Below are 15,218 nucleotides of genomic sequence, written 5' to 3'. Positions count from 1 at the left end.
GGAGAGACTTCCCTCTGGTTATCTGGGCTTTTGGAAGATAGGCTATTTTGAATAGTTTAAGAGAAGTTGAGCTTTGAGGAAACAATGCTGTTCTTACTGTAACTTGTATCTCGTTTTTAACTTAGGACAAGACTTGTGTTCCCCATAGGCTCACATTAAACTAAACATCTCTGCCGATCTGTGCTCTCTTGAAGGTGATTCGCAAGGGATGGCTAACCATCAGCAACATTGGCATCATGAAAGGAGGCTCTAAGGGATACTGGTTTGTCCTTACTGCTGAAAGTTTGTCCTGGTACAAAGATGATGAGGTAAGTCACAAAAGTGACAGAATTTTTTAAATTAAAATGCTTCTGTTTCAGATGAATTGATTTTATTGTGATATACAGTTTTGGGACGCTGGTGGTTTTCATTTAGTAAGACTTGGCTTGGGATGTTTGTTTGAAGAAACACTGTTTTTTCCTCATAGATTTTAAATGCTACAGTAGTTCCCTCAAATATCTTTTATTTCTGTGATGTACTCACATGTTTGTTTACCTAATGGAATGGAGTTAGGGACCTGTAGTTGAAAACTTCCTTCTTTGTAAGAATGGCAAGTTACCGATATAGTGAAAGGCATTTTCATTAAATAATGTTTTGAAAATACTCAAGGTAATAGATCATCGTAGAAACAAAGTTAATAGCAGTGATGCAGAGTTAATAAAGCATTTTGGAATTGTTGCTGTGACATCTGTCTCAAATGACAGGCTTTTGAAAATGTCCAAATCACTAGTCTTCAAGTGAGTCCCAGATAATTGTTTATACAAATTTTTTCTTTGAGAATTTGATATCTATGTAAAAGCATGAGTTATGATAATTATGGTGTTCTGGTTCACATTAAATGTTAATAATTTTGGTCCTGTGACTTATTACTTGTTTAAATCTGATAGAAAAGCACACACACACGAAAATCAGTCTTAGCATTAAAGTGCTATAAAATGATACTGGTAAACTTGGGAGGGCATGGATGGAAATTCTTCAGTGTTTTGGAAATTTTAATAGCTCTGGTCTGAGGTGAGACGTTTTTGGTGCTTATAATGCAGCATGCAAACATTGGTTAAGAATACTCTGTGATGGCAAAACTGTTTACAGGTGGGATTGTGTCAGTTGTGTTTGGCTATAAATGGCAAGCATTTCTAAGTTAAAAGTCCTTCCACTCTTGGCTTGATAGCTTTTGAAAGCACTACAAAGTATTTTCTCAAATTATAGGAGGAAAGCTTTGTGTCCTGCCTAGTTCTAAGTGCTTTGTGCACAACAGTGTGTGGACTAAGTATCAGATGACCCACTAAGGGCCACTACATTTTCTGCAATGAAAAGTGAAAGTGAAGTCGCTCAGTCGTGTCCAACTCTTTGCGACCCCATGGACTGTAGCCTACCAGGCTTCTCTGTCCATAGGATTTTCCAGGCAAGAATACTAGAGTGGGTTGCCATTTCCTTCTCCATGAGATCTTCCCAACCCAGGGATTGAACCCGGGTCTCCTGCATTGTAGGCAGATGCTTTACCATCTGAGCCACCAGGGAAGTCCAAATTAAAAGGAAATCAAATCCTATAGAAAGACCCAAAGGAAATTTCTACTCAAAAGCTTTATTTCAAATGTTTATGTCATGTATTTTACTAACTTCAGTCAAATATGACATTGGTCATGAGTCTGAGGATTAGCACTGGTTTCTTTCCTGTGCTGGCTGCTTAGATAACCCTCTTAATTCTGTGGAAGCTCCAATGTTTAAAGACTGTAGATTCCGGAGCTCTGAGATGCCTTCCTAGATATAAGCATCAGGAAACAGAAAATCTTCTTTTGTGTTCAGTTGCCCTACTAAATCTTCTCTTAGACACATTTTGCTTACAAGGATTTAGGTGATTATTCATGTACATTTAAATACAGATTGGCCTGTAAGTCTCTCTCAGTTATTCCAGGGAAAGCAAAAGACCTTGCTGAAGAAGCATGATAATTATAACTAGTTTTATTTTTATTTTTTTCTTTATATACTTATTTACTTTTGGCTGTGTCGGGTCTTAATTGCAGTTTAACAGGCTTAGTTGGCCCACAGCATGTGGAATCTTAATTCCCCAACTGGGGATCAAACCCACATTCCCTGCATTGGAAAGTGAATTCTTAACCACTGGACCACCAGGAAATTCTTAGTTTTATATTGATTAATGACTTGTTTGTTTCCCTCATAACTCAGCTGGTAAAGAATCCACCTGCAATGTAGGAGACCCCGGTCCGATTCGTGGGTCAGGAAGATCTGCTGAAGAAGGGATAGGCTACCCACTCCAGTATTCTTGGGCTTCCCTTGTGGCTCAGCTGATAAAGAATCTGCCTGCAGTGCAGGAGACCTGGGTTCTATCCCTGGATTGGGAAGATACCCTGAAGAAGGGAAAGGCTACCCACTTCCGTGTTCTGACCTGGAGAATTCCATAGACTCTATAGTCCATGGGGTCGCAAAGAGTCGGACACGACTGAGCAACTTTCAAAAATGACTCATTTAATCCACATTATAATCCTAAGGATAAGTACTATAATTATCTTCATTTTTCAGGTAAGTAAATGAAGGAAAAAACATAACCTTTTGAAAAGTCATTTCTTTGGGTTCAGTTTTTCTTATGGAAAACACTTGGTGAGAATAACTCACTTGCCAAGGTCTCACAACTGCTTGATGACAAAGAAGAAATTTAAATATAAGCTGTCTGGCTCCAGAGTTTATGCCTTCAACCACAAATGGAGGCAAGAACCTCCAAGGTGTTGGAGTTTTCCTAGTCAACCTCGTCCCAATGAGGATTTATTAAGATGTGTTCCAGGCATCCCGGCATTGACCTTTCCCTGAGTGCTAGTATCAGGGGCTCTGAAGACTCAGATTAGCCACTACCGTTGGAGTATGGCTTTAGGGGTTTTGTTGTTGTCATTGTTGGGCTGTGTGGGTACTGAAACAAGCCAGTTGGAAGGCACATGATGCTCTCTGCAGGGAAGGAGGAGGATTTGAGGGCTTGGTGAGCTCATGGTCACCCGTCAGCCCCTCCTCTCTGCTGTAAACTCAGAATAGCTTTTTACAAAATCTCTGCTGCTGAAGCTCTGTCATGAGCACTTGATTACAATAAATAGAAAATACACGTGTGCAGTTAGTAACTGGGTGCCAGAGAACATTTTTATTAATGTTATGTATGTGGAAGGTGGTTGTGGGTATGTGTCTTGAGAGCCAGGGGTGGGTAACAATGACCCTCGAAACAAATTGGGTTGATTGAAGTGAAGAAAGTTAAGAAAAGTGTTGCTTTCCTAGTTTAGAGTAATTGAAAAAAGAGAAAACGACAGGTAAGTTTAGTGCCCTATGGAGCTAACTACTAGACTAATAATACAAAATCAGATATTAAGTGCTCTGAAGAAAATAGGTCAATGAGCTAGAAACTGATGGGAGAAGGAACCTTTAGATCGAGTGTTTGGAAGGAAGTAACAGTGCAGCAAAACTGGAATGATGAACTATGTAGAAGATTGTATTGAAGAGCCCTTCAGGGTGGGAGTGGGCAGGAAGCTTAGATGGAGGAGGGGTAAGACAGAGAAATAGGAAATAAAATCAGAGGTATCTCATCAGGCCCCACCAGTGATTCGGACTTTATCCCAAGGATAATTGAAAACCATCTGCCTGTGTCATCCGCTGTGACCTGATTGGATTTCTGTTTTAGAAAGATCACTCTGGCTGCTGGGTTGAGCATGATGTGTGGAATGGAATGTGTATGTGGATGGAGTGGGGTTGGCAAGAAGAGAAGAAGGGAGACTAGTTAGAAGACTGTGTCAGTGGTTGAAGCAAAAGAAGATGGTGGCTTGTGCTGGATGGAGAGGAGAGCTCAAGTTCAGGGTCGCAACTTGATGGGCCACATACAGCTACATTGTAGTCATTAGATACTGTTTCTCATTAAAAACTGCTCAAAAAAACAGGTAGGAAATTTTCCAAATATTAATGCCTGACTCATGACCCCTATCTTCAATTTTTTTGTGTCAGTGGGACAGAGCCTTATTCCCCTAGAACCATTCTCATTCATTCCCGTCTTACTGCCTCTTGGCTACCGTCACCCTGGTTCTCTATTCTGCTCAGTTTCTCTTACCAGCACTTCCTACCACCGCAGGCCACCTTTGAGCCTGCTGGTGGGACAGAAGGGAGGCGTCAGCACTGTTCCTTGCTCTTCAGCGTTATTCAGTTAATAGTTATTAGCATATGCTGGGAGATGAGGCTGGAAGAGAGGGTGTGGAGAAAGGAGGTCAGGAGAAATGTGAGGAGAGTGGGTGGGGCTTAGAGGTAGTGATCACTCTCTGGCCTCTTGAATTTGTTCCCTCAACACCCATCCTTTAGTAGCAGTTTTAAATGATGCTTAGATTTCATACCAGCCTTGCTGTCATAACTTAACTGTGCTTCTGGATATGGATTAAACATGTTTCTGTGGGCAACTTTGAAAACCCCAAATTTAAAATTTTCCTTTGTGAAAATAAGCACGAGTTCTTACTCAACTTTTGGAGTCGGTTTGTTGGTAAGTGGAGTGTTTGTATTTTGTTCCCCTGATATCTCTCACAGCAGTACCTACATATTTTGGAAATCCTGTTCCATGGCAGTTTTTCTCTCTCAGTAAAGCAAATGTGACCCTGTAAATATTATTAAGTTACATGTTTGTCATTTATTTAATAACTTACATTCAAATTAGCATAGAGAATTATTGTTTGTTTCTATGTTCTTTCATATTTCTGCTTTCTTATGTAATTAGGCTGATATGATTTCATTATGATCTAGTTGGCTGTTGAATAAATAGCTATTATGTCATATAAATAGATATGGTTTTATTTAACTTATGACAGGTTTGTAGTAAATGTAAATGGCTTATGAAGTATCAGTTCAGTTCAGTTCAGTTTAGTCGCTCAGTCGTGTCCGACTCTTTGCGACCCCATGAATCACAGCATGCCAGGCCTCCCTGTCCATCACCAGCTCCCAGAGTTCACTCAAACTCATGTCCATCGAGTTGGTGATGCCATCCAGCCATCTCATTCTCTATTGTCCCTGTCTCCTCCTGCCCCCAATCCCTCCCAGCATCAGAGTCTTTTCCAGTGAGTCAACTTGTCGCATGAGGTGGCCAAAGTATTGCAGTTTCAGCTTTAGCATAAGTCCTTCCAATGAACACCCAGGATTGATCTCCTCTAGAATGGACTGATTGGATCTCCTTGCAGCCCAAGGGACTCTCAAGAGTCTTCTCCAGCACCACAGTTCAAAAACATCAATTCTTCGGCAATCAGCTTTCTTCACAGTCCAACTCTCACATCCATACATGACCACGGGAAAAACCATAGCCTTGACTATACGGACCTTGGTTGGCAAAGTATGTCTCTGCTTTTTAATATGCTGTCTAGGTTGGTCATAACTTTCCTTCCAAGGAGTAAGCATCTTTTAATTTCCTGGCTGCAGTCAGCATCTGCAGTGATTTTGGAGCCCAAAAAAATAAAGTCTGACACTGTTTCCACTGTTTCCCCATCTATTTCCCATGAAGTGATGGGACCAGATGCCATGATCTTTGTTTTCTGAATGTTGAGCTTCAAGCCAACCTTTTCACTCTCCTCTTTCACTTTCATCAAGAGGCTCTTTAGTTCCTCTTCACTTTTTGCCATAAGGGTGGTGTCATCTGCATATCTGAGGTTATCGATATTTCTCCCAACAATCTTGATTCCAGCTTGTGCTTCTTCCAGCCCAGTTACGTGTGATTAAAGAATAATGGTTCAAACTCTTTACAGGGTGACATTAATTGAACGAAAGACCATATAGACAATGGTGCAGTGAAAAGGGTGTAGATACTAGAGAATGTGAATTTTCTATGATTAACTGCCAGTGTTGAAACAAGTCAAACTTCTCTGAACCTCTGTTTTAGCTTATCAAACAGGGACTATTATTGACCAAATCACCTCAAAAGGAATTTGTACAACTCTAAGAAACCATATGTATACAAGTGCCTTTATGAACTTTTAGGTATCACATTTATATATTTATTCTTATCATTGCAAGTAATATTACACCCTCCTACAATAATGTAGATGCAAAGAGCTGACTCATTTGAAAAGACCCTGATGCTGGGAAAGATTGAGGGCAGGAAAAGAAGGGGACGACAGAGGATGAGATGGTTGAATGGCATCACCAACTCAATGGACATGAGTTTGGGTAGACTGTGGGAGTTGGTGATGGACAGGGAGGCCTGGCATGCTGCAGTTCATGGGGTCACAAAGAGTCGGACATGACTGAGTGACTAAACTGAACTGAACAATAATGTCATTCTTTGACTCACATGCCTTCTAATTTCCAATTTGTTGTCATTTCCTATTGTGAGAAAAGATGTGTGGGATCTGGAATTTTTCAGCAGAGAATGGTATGGCTCAGAGAGTAAGAGGAAATTCAGATTCTATCTCTTCAGTGAGACTTTTCCATGCCTCCTCTCCTCCAGCCTGTGAGTTAGAGATGGTGATATCAAACTATGTGATTTCCTATCCAAGATGGCAGAGGCAATGGCGTGATAACCCCACATAATAATTTTAAACTATAGTTGGTATGATGGTAATAGTAGGTCCCCAACATTTTCCCTGCTTTCTTCCTATTCTTAAAGTAACTGACTACCCTATCCTTAAGTTTTAGATAGATTCATGAACACCTTCAAACATCTGTGGACCACATGTTTTGAACCATGATTCTATGTTACAGTAATGATATTTGTAATGTTATTGACAGATGATCTTAATAGAAAGGTTTCCAACTGGTGTCCCAGGCAATGTTATTTCCACCTGTAATCTTCAGAGAATCTATATAATCCAATGTGCTTATGGAAAACATAATTTATCTATTGGATAATTGACTATATATTCTTTGTGCTGTACAGTGCTTAGTTGCTCAGTTGTGTCTGACTCTTTGTGACCCCATGGACTATAGCCCTTCAGGCTCCTCTGTCCATGGGGATTCTATAGGCGAGAATACTGGAGTGGGTTGCATACCCTCTTCCAGGAAATCGTCCCAACCCAGGGATCGAACCCAGGTCTCTTGCATTGCAGGTGGATTCTTTACTGTCTGAGCCACCAGAGAAGTCCAAGAATACTGGAGTGGGTAGCCTATCCCTTCTCCATTGGGTCTTCCCGCCCTAGGAATCCAACTGGGATCTCCTGCATTGCAGGCAGATTCTTTACCAGCTGAGCTACCAGGGAAGCCCATATTATCCTTTAACATTATTACAAAAGTGGCCCTGCACACATTTTTAGGGGCTATGTATGCCTCTTCTTGGGTTCATCCTCTCCAGGGCATTCTGTCATTGTGTATACCCCAGGTCAAGGAGGAGCTGTATATGGGGGTGAGGACAGAGCTTGGATTTGTGGACTTGTATGTCTTCATACATCCCTTGAGGTCTTGGATGAATCCTACTCAGTTCTTTTGATTTCTATCAAAATAATAACATAAAGATATTTGTAGTACTTGTATTTACTAAGGGTTAGAAGAAGCAATACAGAAATTCAAACAACCTTAAGGATAACATTAGACAACCCTCTGCACAGCAGTTTTTGACCACTTGACGACACCCTACTTAGCAACTCTAGCCTTGTGCTGGCCCAGTCCAAGGAGAGTACATTGGCCTCTTTCTCTTCCCCTTCCCATCACTCTACTCAGTGCTATCAGTTTGGATTGCCCCAAACTCAAGGTGTTTCCATGTTTCCTCATTCTTTTATGTGCATCCATTCAGCTCCCCTTAGCATGTAATCCAGCCCTCGCTTCAGGCTCAGTTTTGTATATCCAGATTAGTCAAAATGCTCAACCAAGCCAAATGGACTTCTAGTTACAAGTTGCTCCTTAGTTCTAAAGTAATTGTGGTTGTAAAAAATATCTCTGCTATTCATTCTACCTGCTTAAACTCATGAAGCCCAGGTTTCAATCTGAATGGTGGTCTGGATGATGATCATCATGATAATGGTTAACGTTTATCATTTGTAGTTTACCAGGCACTGAGTCTAGTTAATATTTCATGTACATTCTCCATTTTAAAAATGAAGATTGAGACTCAAAGAGAATGAGTAATTTAGCCATCTACTAAGTGTCAGTGCTATGCTCGTAATCACCTATTTCCCAACAAATATATTCTTAGCACCAGTTATGTACCAGACACTATCCTGGCCACTAAGGATAAAGTGGTTAACAAGTTCCCCACTCTTATAAAGGATGTGTGCACACATACTAAATCGGTTAAATTGTGTCTGACTCTTTGTGAACCTGTGGACTATGGCCCACCAGGTCCTCTGTCCATGGGATTCTCCAGGCAAGAATACAGTAGTGGGTTGCCATGCCCTTCTCCAGGGAATCTTCCCAACCCAGAGATCGAACCTGCATCTCTTGTGTCTCTTGCATTGGCAGACAGGTTCTTTACCACTAGCGCCACCTGGGAAGCCCCTTATGAAGGATACTTCTTGATAAAGAAAACATAATCAAGAACACCTATGAGATTCAGATTGCAAACTATGAATAAAATAAATACAATGATGTGTTTGATTTAAGAAGTATTTGGGATGGGACTCACAACATGGATGGGGGCGACGTTAAACTGATCAGGTCAGAGAAAGTTTGTATTGATGCCTAAGGCAAGATTGAGCCTGATGAATATAAGAAATTGAATTTAGGCCACTGTGACTGGAACAGAGAAAAGGACTCTATAAATTTTGATCCTAAGAATGATGAGAAGTCTTTGAAGTTTTTAATCTGGAGAGTCACATAGTAGGATTTGAAATTTGTATAGATCTTTTTGATTGTAGAGAGTGGAGTGGAGGGGGACAAAGCTGGATTACGGAGTTGTTAGAAAGCTATTGCTGTGATATAGTAAGAGGTAATGGCAGCTTGGGTTAAGTAGTTTGAGGGAAGCTGACAGAAATGGATGAATTTGAGGGATTTTTTTTCAGATGGTAAAATGACAAAAATTCATTACATGTCCTAAGTATTGGTTGATTGCTTAAGTTCCTGCTAAACTGTAAGCCTCCTGACACAAGGAGCCACTATCTTGTACCATGTTCTACCACCAGTAGACGGTACTGACAGGTGATGCTAAGTGAATATTGGTTGCGTGACAATGTGGTTGAACAAATAAATAAAACACAGTATAGTTATTCATCATTCTTCCTATCTCAAGTGCCTAAACCAAATTATTGAATTACAGGGTAAAATTACCACTAGAGATAGACTGTCTTAAATTTTTCTTAATTTTCATCATTGAAGGTTAATGGGCTTTTTTTTCCTTCTGATCATATAACTTCCTGGAATCAAGATAATTTATGCAGAAAATAAATTTCCCAATGTCATTTTCATACATTATAAATATATTTTGCATGGTTGTTTGGAGGGATTGCCCTTAAAAAGGGCAAGGCATTGGAATAAAATAGAAACTGTATTTCAAAAGGATTTTGGATTCAGATAGTTTTACATTAATACTTAAAATCAATTTTGGAAAAAAATGTGATGGTTTTTATTTAAAATATTCCAAAAAAACCCACATTAGAATAGGGTATTCTGATTCAAGGAAAAAGAGTCTTATTTTTCTTGATATCAATAAGTGTAAATGGTAGTTAAAATCTAGTTTATGAATAATGATAGTACATAGTCAATATTTTTTCCATTTAAGTAGGCCAACATGAAGATTAAAATCATAAGGGAAATACTCCGAGGGAAGTAGGGTAATTCAGCAGAAGTATTTCCAGTGGAAATGTACCAACCTTACAGTATTGAAGATAATCCAAAATTTGCATTGAAATAAGGATGTTCTTTGGACTCTTCAAAAATTACAGGCCTCATTTTTGTGGGTTTATGTGTTTGGATAGCGTGATAAAGAGATTATATAATTCCCTTGTAGGGATATTTACTTAGTATTGTTTTATTATGTAGCTGTAACAGTTGACACATGTAACTTTGGTAATAGGAAACAAAGTGACAGCTGTATCCCTGAATGGCAAAAGTTGTGAGATGGAGAAGTTATAGAAATCTTTGGCTTCTTCCATTTGCACTTACACTTTCAAGTTTCTGGCTGTTTCCTGCTAGATCTGTATGTTCCCTCTGATGAGGTCAGGATTGACCCTGTGAACACTAGTCACACTCCTCCTCGCTCATTTGTTTTAGTTAGCCAAAGCTTAGGTATTTTTACTTTAAAAAAATTATCAATAAATATTAAGATTTAAAACATTTATGTTACTTTAAATTCTTCATGATCATAGTTATATGTATGCTTTTTCATATACATAAGCCATCTTATGTTATGCTTTTTAATGCAGGATTATTTCATATAAACATTTCCAAGTTCTTGCATTATCCAAAGATTTATAATTTTGAAAAATAGATGGTATTATATTCAACAAACCATAATAGTAAATGCTATCTCAAATTTGTTAAAAATACTTATAGACTTAAACCCATTCCTTCATATGTATTATTCGTTGTACTCAGAAGTTTATATTAGAAGAAAAATATTACCCTATCTATTACTCTTTCCTGGAAGAGTAAAAATTTTAAATGTAACTCATTTAAAAGATTTACATATCTATAAATATATACACATATATGAATGTATATGTATATATATGACATTCTTTCAGGCTTAGATAAAAAAAAAACAAAACCAATATGTTAACCTCCTGTTTTAAGGGAAAATTATTTGAAACATCATACTGGATAAATGTGCTGGTCTGGCCTCCTTAGCTTTCCCTTGGGAGTTTGGTGGAATGGAAAGATCTCCTTTATGTTCTGACCGAGCTATTGTGTCAGTCAGAGAGCTATCAAACACTACACTGGCACTGCCTTGCAGGGTCCACATGTGGACTTCTGTCAGATATGTTTGCTACAGGCTATATAAAGCATTTATAGTTGGGTGATTCTATGCAAATATTCTATAAGACATTTTTATATTGTCTTCCTGTTTATATTTTACATTTTGTGAACTATTGTTTAGGACTTTATTTGCTGATCAGGGGACTCTTCTTTAAGGTAAAAACCTTCATTATATGATGTGTTTTGCAGTTGCACTTTTTAGCAGATTACATATTTCCTTAGGCCAGATTGTAAATGCAAGAATTTAGTTTTAATCATATTTTTATATATTAGTTTTTCCCAGTCACTGTTTTTATTGTTATTTTTAAGAAACTATGGTGTCAGGTTGGTAAAATATCACATAATAATAGAAGTTTTGAACCTGGTGGTTTTTAGCCTTATGACTAAATCTTTCATTTTAAAAATGAAATATCTGAATAAAAATAGTTTGATGCAGTCCAAAATGTACACTTGAAATGTTTAGATTTAAGAAAACCCCCCAAATTTGGTAATCTTATGCAATATTTTTTAAAACTTGACCAAAACTTTCTAAGAAAGAGGAAAATTAGTTCTAAATACTAAAGTTAAAACATTTTAGTGAATCCAATCAAAGTTGACAAAATTTCTAAGTTTACCCATCTCCCTGCTTTTTACCCTTGAATGTTTGAAATATTCGTATAAACAGGCTGACCCTGATCATTTCAATCCGTTCACAGGGTGTAAACCGAAGTTTTGATATTTCCTCAAAAGATATGGCAGAATATACGCTGCATATCCTTTAATGCCTTTCTTTGTTCTTTTTGAAAATAATTGAATTGCCTGAACATTTCAAAAGTTTGTAAGTTTACAGTGAATGGGAACATGTATTCCAAGTGAATACATGTGCATTGGCCCCTTAAATACCACCTTAAACAATATAGTTCCTTCTTAATTAAGCAGTGACAGCAATAAACTTATGTACATCGTGACACTTGGAAATATCAGAGCTTCAATTTCAGCTTTCTATATATCAAAAGAAGCAATTGTTCTAATACATTTGAAATTATGTTGGAAGTAAATACTCTTTTCACTGTGTTTTACCCAAACCCAAGCTGGCAGAGTTTGTTGACTCAAAATACATGATCCCTGGAATATTATCTCATCACTCTTTTTCTTTTCTTCCTCTCTTTCTCTTGAAAAGTCGTGATGTTTAGTTTAGTTCCAAAACTAAAACTAAACTTAGTTTGGGAAGTAGAATTATTGGAATTACTTATTCTTTGTCAAGCATCAGGCTGAAGTTATATTTATTTAGGGGGTGCTGCAAAGCTGTGTACAATCAATGTCAAGGGTAGTAATTTACTGACAACAATTAGGAAAAGAGAACTATAGAAAGCACAGTAATATTTTCAGAAATGGGTTTTATTATATTTCATAAGCACCACTCACTTTACTTTTGGTGGGTTTCAATATTTGAATAATAATAATAATACATACGAGTTAAGAAACCAACAAATTAAAACTCCAGGCCCCCGCGTCCCTCATTTTGGTTGTAGCTCTTGGTGTAGATGCTATGGTGTGAGGGCTGCTTTCTTTCAATGGCTGGTTGTCATTCAGGCTGGGTTGTCATGTGACTGCCTGTCTGTGCCTGCTGTACAGGTGAGCGGATGTTCTGCACAGCAAGTGTAGACAGGCAGACACATGACAACTCCGTCCAGCCAGGCCCTTGGTTCCTTCGGGTTTCCTTTGCTCATGGGCAGATACAATCAGTCTGTTTTCCAGATTTGGTGATTTTGGAAGGTCAGGGGAAAGGGAGAAAAACACACAATAGAATTAAACATTAAAACATTATGGAGCTAAAAACAAGTTAGACTTTTGACTTTATTCAGAAAGTACACTGATACATTTGTTCCAAATGTGCTAACATGGATAATTGACATAACAGAAAACTCACACAGACATTTTCAGGAAAAAACAACAACAAAAAAGACTAAACACACGGTTTATTCTTAAATCCAATTCATATTACTACTGGCCCACATGCAGTCAGAGTTCAGAGTAATTGAACCAGATGTTTTTCCTCTTCACGAAAACTCTGCATATTTTAAAACTGAGGTTAAAGATAAAGACTGTGTTTATACATGTTTCTTGTAATGGATAAGTACCATAACCTTGCCCATGAAAAAGAAGCTTTTCATTTACATGGAAATGGAAGCCATATTCATAATAATTAATGAGCCTAAAGTATTTGACAGTTCAACCAGTGGACTTTGGTATCTGATGCTTTGACAGTGGGATTTTCACAAGGGAATGTATTTTCATCAATATTTTATTAAGCAACAGAAATTTATTTAAATTTCTCATATTCTTTTTAATGCAAGTTTTAGAGTATGGCCGTGAAAACCAAATAAAAAGCAATTGTGAGCTTAAGTTCTCCTCTTAATTAACTACAGGGCTGTGCCATGAATCAAGAGAGTATAATCTAAAAGGTTGCTGCTCATAGTGATGCTCACAGTGTGTTCTGGACATGTTAGTGCAGTGCAGTTACAAAATAGTACCTTAAGCATGGAAAAGGAAACTTGATTTCATATCCAAAAAGGAAAATCAGACCCTTTAAAAAATTTCCTTAAAATTCATATAAGAAAGAGTTAATAGTGGTAAACATACAGTTAGGAAATTTCATTCTGGTGACTTGAGAATAATTCTACTGGTTATTTTAATATAAATGATCAATTCACATACTTAGAGATATTTAATGAATTCCTCTGTCCTTTAAAAAATAAAATATCTAGATAGTAAAAATTCCAATAAACAGAATTTCTTAAAAGAACAAAACAAAACCTTATTGTCCAAGGAGTGTGTACTTAGGGAATTTTTTCCAAAGAATTTTAAGGAAGCAAATAGTTTGTTATTTCCCTTTAATTGTAAAATTCTGCGAAAATAGAGAAGAGAAAGTTTATGGAGAACAAATTAGACTTTAGAGACTGAAAAAGTGACTGTTCTACACATCTGAATTTTTATGCAGTGATTAGATATGGTACAGTTTTAACAAAAAGTTGGTAAGTGCAACTTTCTATTTATTTAATTTCAAAAAATAAATATCAGATTCTGTTTCTGGTCATCACTTCTGAGTAGAAGACTTATTATTTTTTCTTGACAGAATCAAAACCATCACTAAACTTGGCTGCTACTTAGATAATTACAAGGCCAGAGTATGCAAAAACAAATACTTTAAGTAACTGTTTCGTTACTGTTGCTGCCTTCAGTGCAACAGAAAATATTTATGGAGTGATTCACTAACAAAGAGCATACTGGTGGAAATTTAAAATTACTGTAATTCTGTATAGCTTTCCCTCTCTCTCCCATAATAATTTGATCCAGTTAACTCTGCTCAATTAAAGGAATGATGCATGCAACCTGAAAAAATAGAAAGAAATATTTGTGAGTTTATGTTATCCTTTAATATGAAGCAATTCTATTAAAACAAGATATCCCAATATCTTTGTGTCTGAAAAACCATAACTGTTTTTCAGGGGGAAAATCTTGCTAAAAAATGATTTTATTCTACTTATAAGACTTTTGGACAATTTATATTTCTAAAAAATTTTAAAAGCACAATTTTAGTAAGAATGTGGCATAAGTACACTTTATGGTTATATTGAACCTGCCACTAAGCTTTTATAAAAGATGGAAGGCTAAAAACATATTGCAGACTTTTTTCTGTCTTCTAAACTGTTCAGTGAATATTAATTCATTATCACTCAAAATAACTAAAATATAAAATAGCTATTTATATTTTGTTATACCTTCTATTTTATATATGGTCATATACCTTTTTTTGGTCTTTTATTTATGACCTTAAGAAAGAAATGCAAAAAATGAATCCTGTTCTAAGTGTTTTACAGCAAAATTAAACCAAAGCAACTCCAGGAAACTGGTTGTCACAAAAAGTTAGGAAATTCAAAACTAAGATTTAATTATTTTCCTTAATTTATTTTATTACCTCTATTTATTAAAACTGAAAAAAAAATCTTAATGAGAGTGCTTCAAACAATTGACAGATACTTCTATCTGCATAATTTGTAGCACACCAAGGTTTAAAAGGTAGAAGAAAGCAAATAAGAAAGTTTCAATCTTTGTGCAGGAATTTCTTGTCTTTTCTTAGGTTAAAGCCTGACTTCTAGTTATTTTAAGCTAGTATTTATGAGTGATGGTCTCTTAGTTATTATTTAGACATTGAGATGGGTGGGTTAGTCTCCGTAGAGAGAGGAAAGTGGGTTGTTTTTAAAAAACAAATCTCTTGTAGAGTGATCAAAAGTTTTGACTTCTCTTTAGTAAGGATGGATGCTGGTGGGTAAGTGAACATTTTT

At 37.0% G+C, this 15,218-nt stretch overlaps 1 protein-coding gene and 1 long non-coding RNA gene across 8 annotated transcripts in view; one reads left to right on the top strand and one right to left on the bottom strand.

Moving 5' to 3' along the window:
- DNM3 (dynamin 3) overlaps positions 1-15,218 on the top strand; it is a 670,947-nt gene that overhangs the window by 362,790 nt on the left and 292,939 nt on the right. For all 7 annotated transcript variants that reach the window (XM_088845459.1, XM_088845461.1, XM_088845462.1 and 4 more), the window contains one exon: positions 195-308. In XM_088845459.1, coding sequence (XP_088701585.1) covers positions 195-308 — 114 coding nt within the window. The remainder of the gene's footprint in view (positions 1-194; positions 309-15,218) is intronic.
- Positions 12,365-15,218, bottom strand: part of LOC148775158 (uncharacterized) — a 4,841-nt gene continuing 1,987 nt past the window's right edge. Inside the window, exon 2 of the long non-coding RNA XR_016039628.1 lies at positions 12,365-14,265. This is a non-coding gene — a long non-coding RNA (uncharacterized LOC148775158). The remainder of the gene's footprint in view (positions 14,266-15,218) is intronic.

Source organism: Moschus berezovskii, chromosome 17 (genome assembly GCF_049115385.1).
Source record: "Moschus berezovskii isolate FMDL1 chromosome 17, NW_MosBer_1.0, whole genome shotgun sequence".
NCBI lineage: Eukaryota > Metazoa > Chordata > Mammalia > Artiodactyla > Moschidae > Moschus > Moschus berezovskii.
The sequence above is the reverse complement of the archived record's forward strand: the minus strand, read 5'-3'. Positions and strand labels throughout refer to the sequence as shown.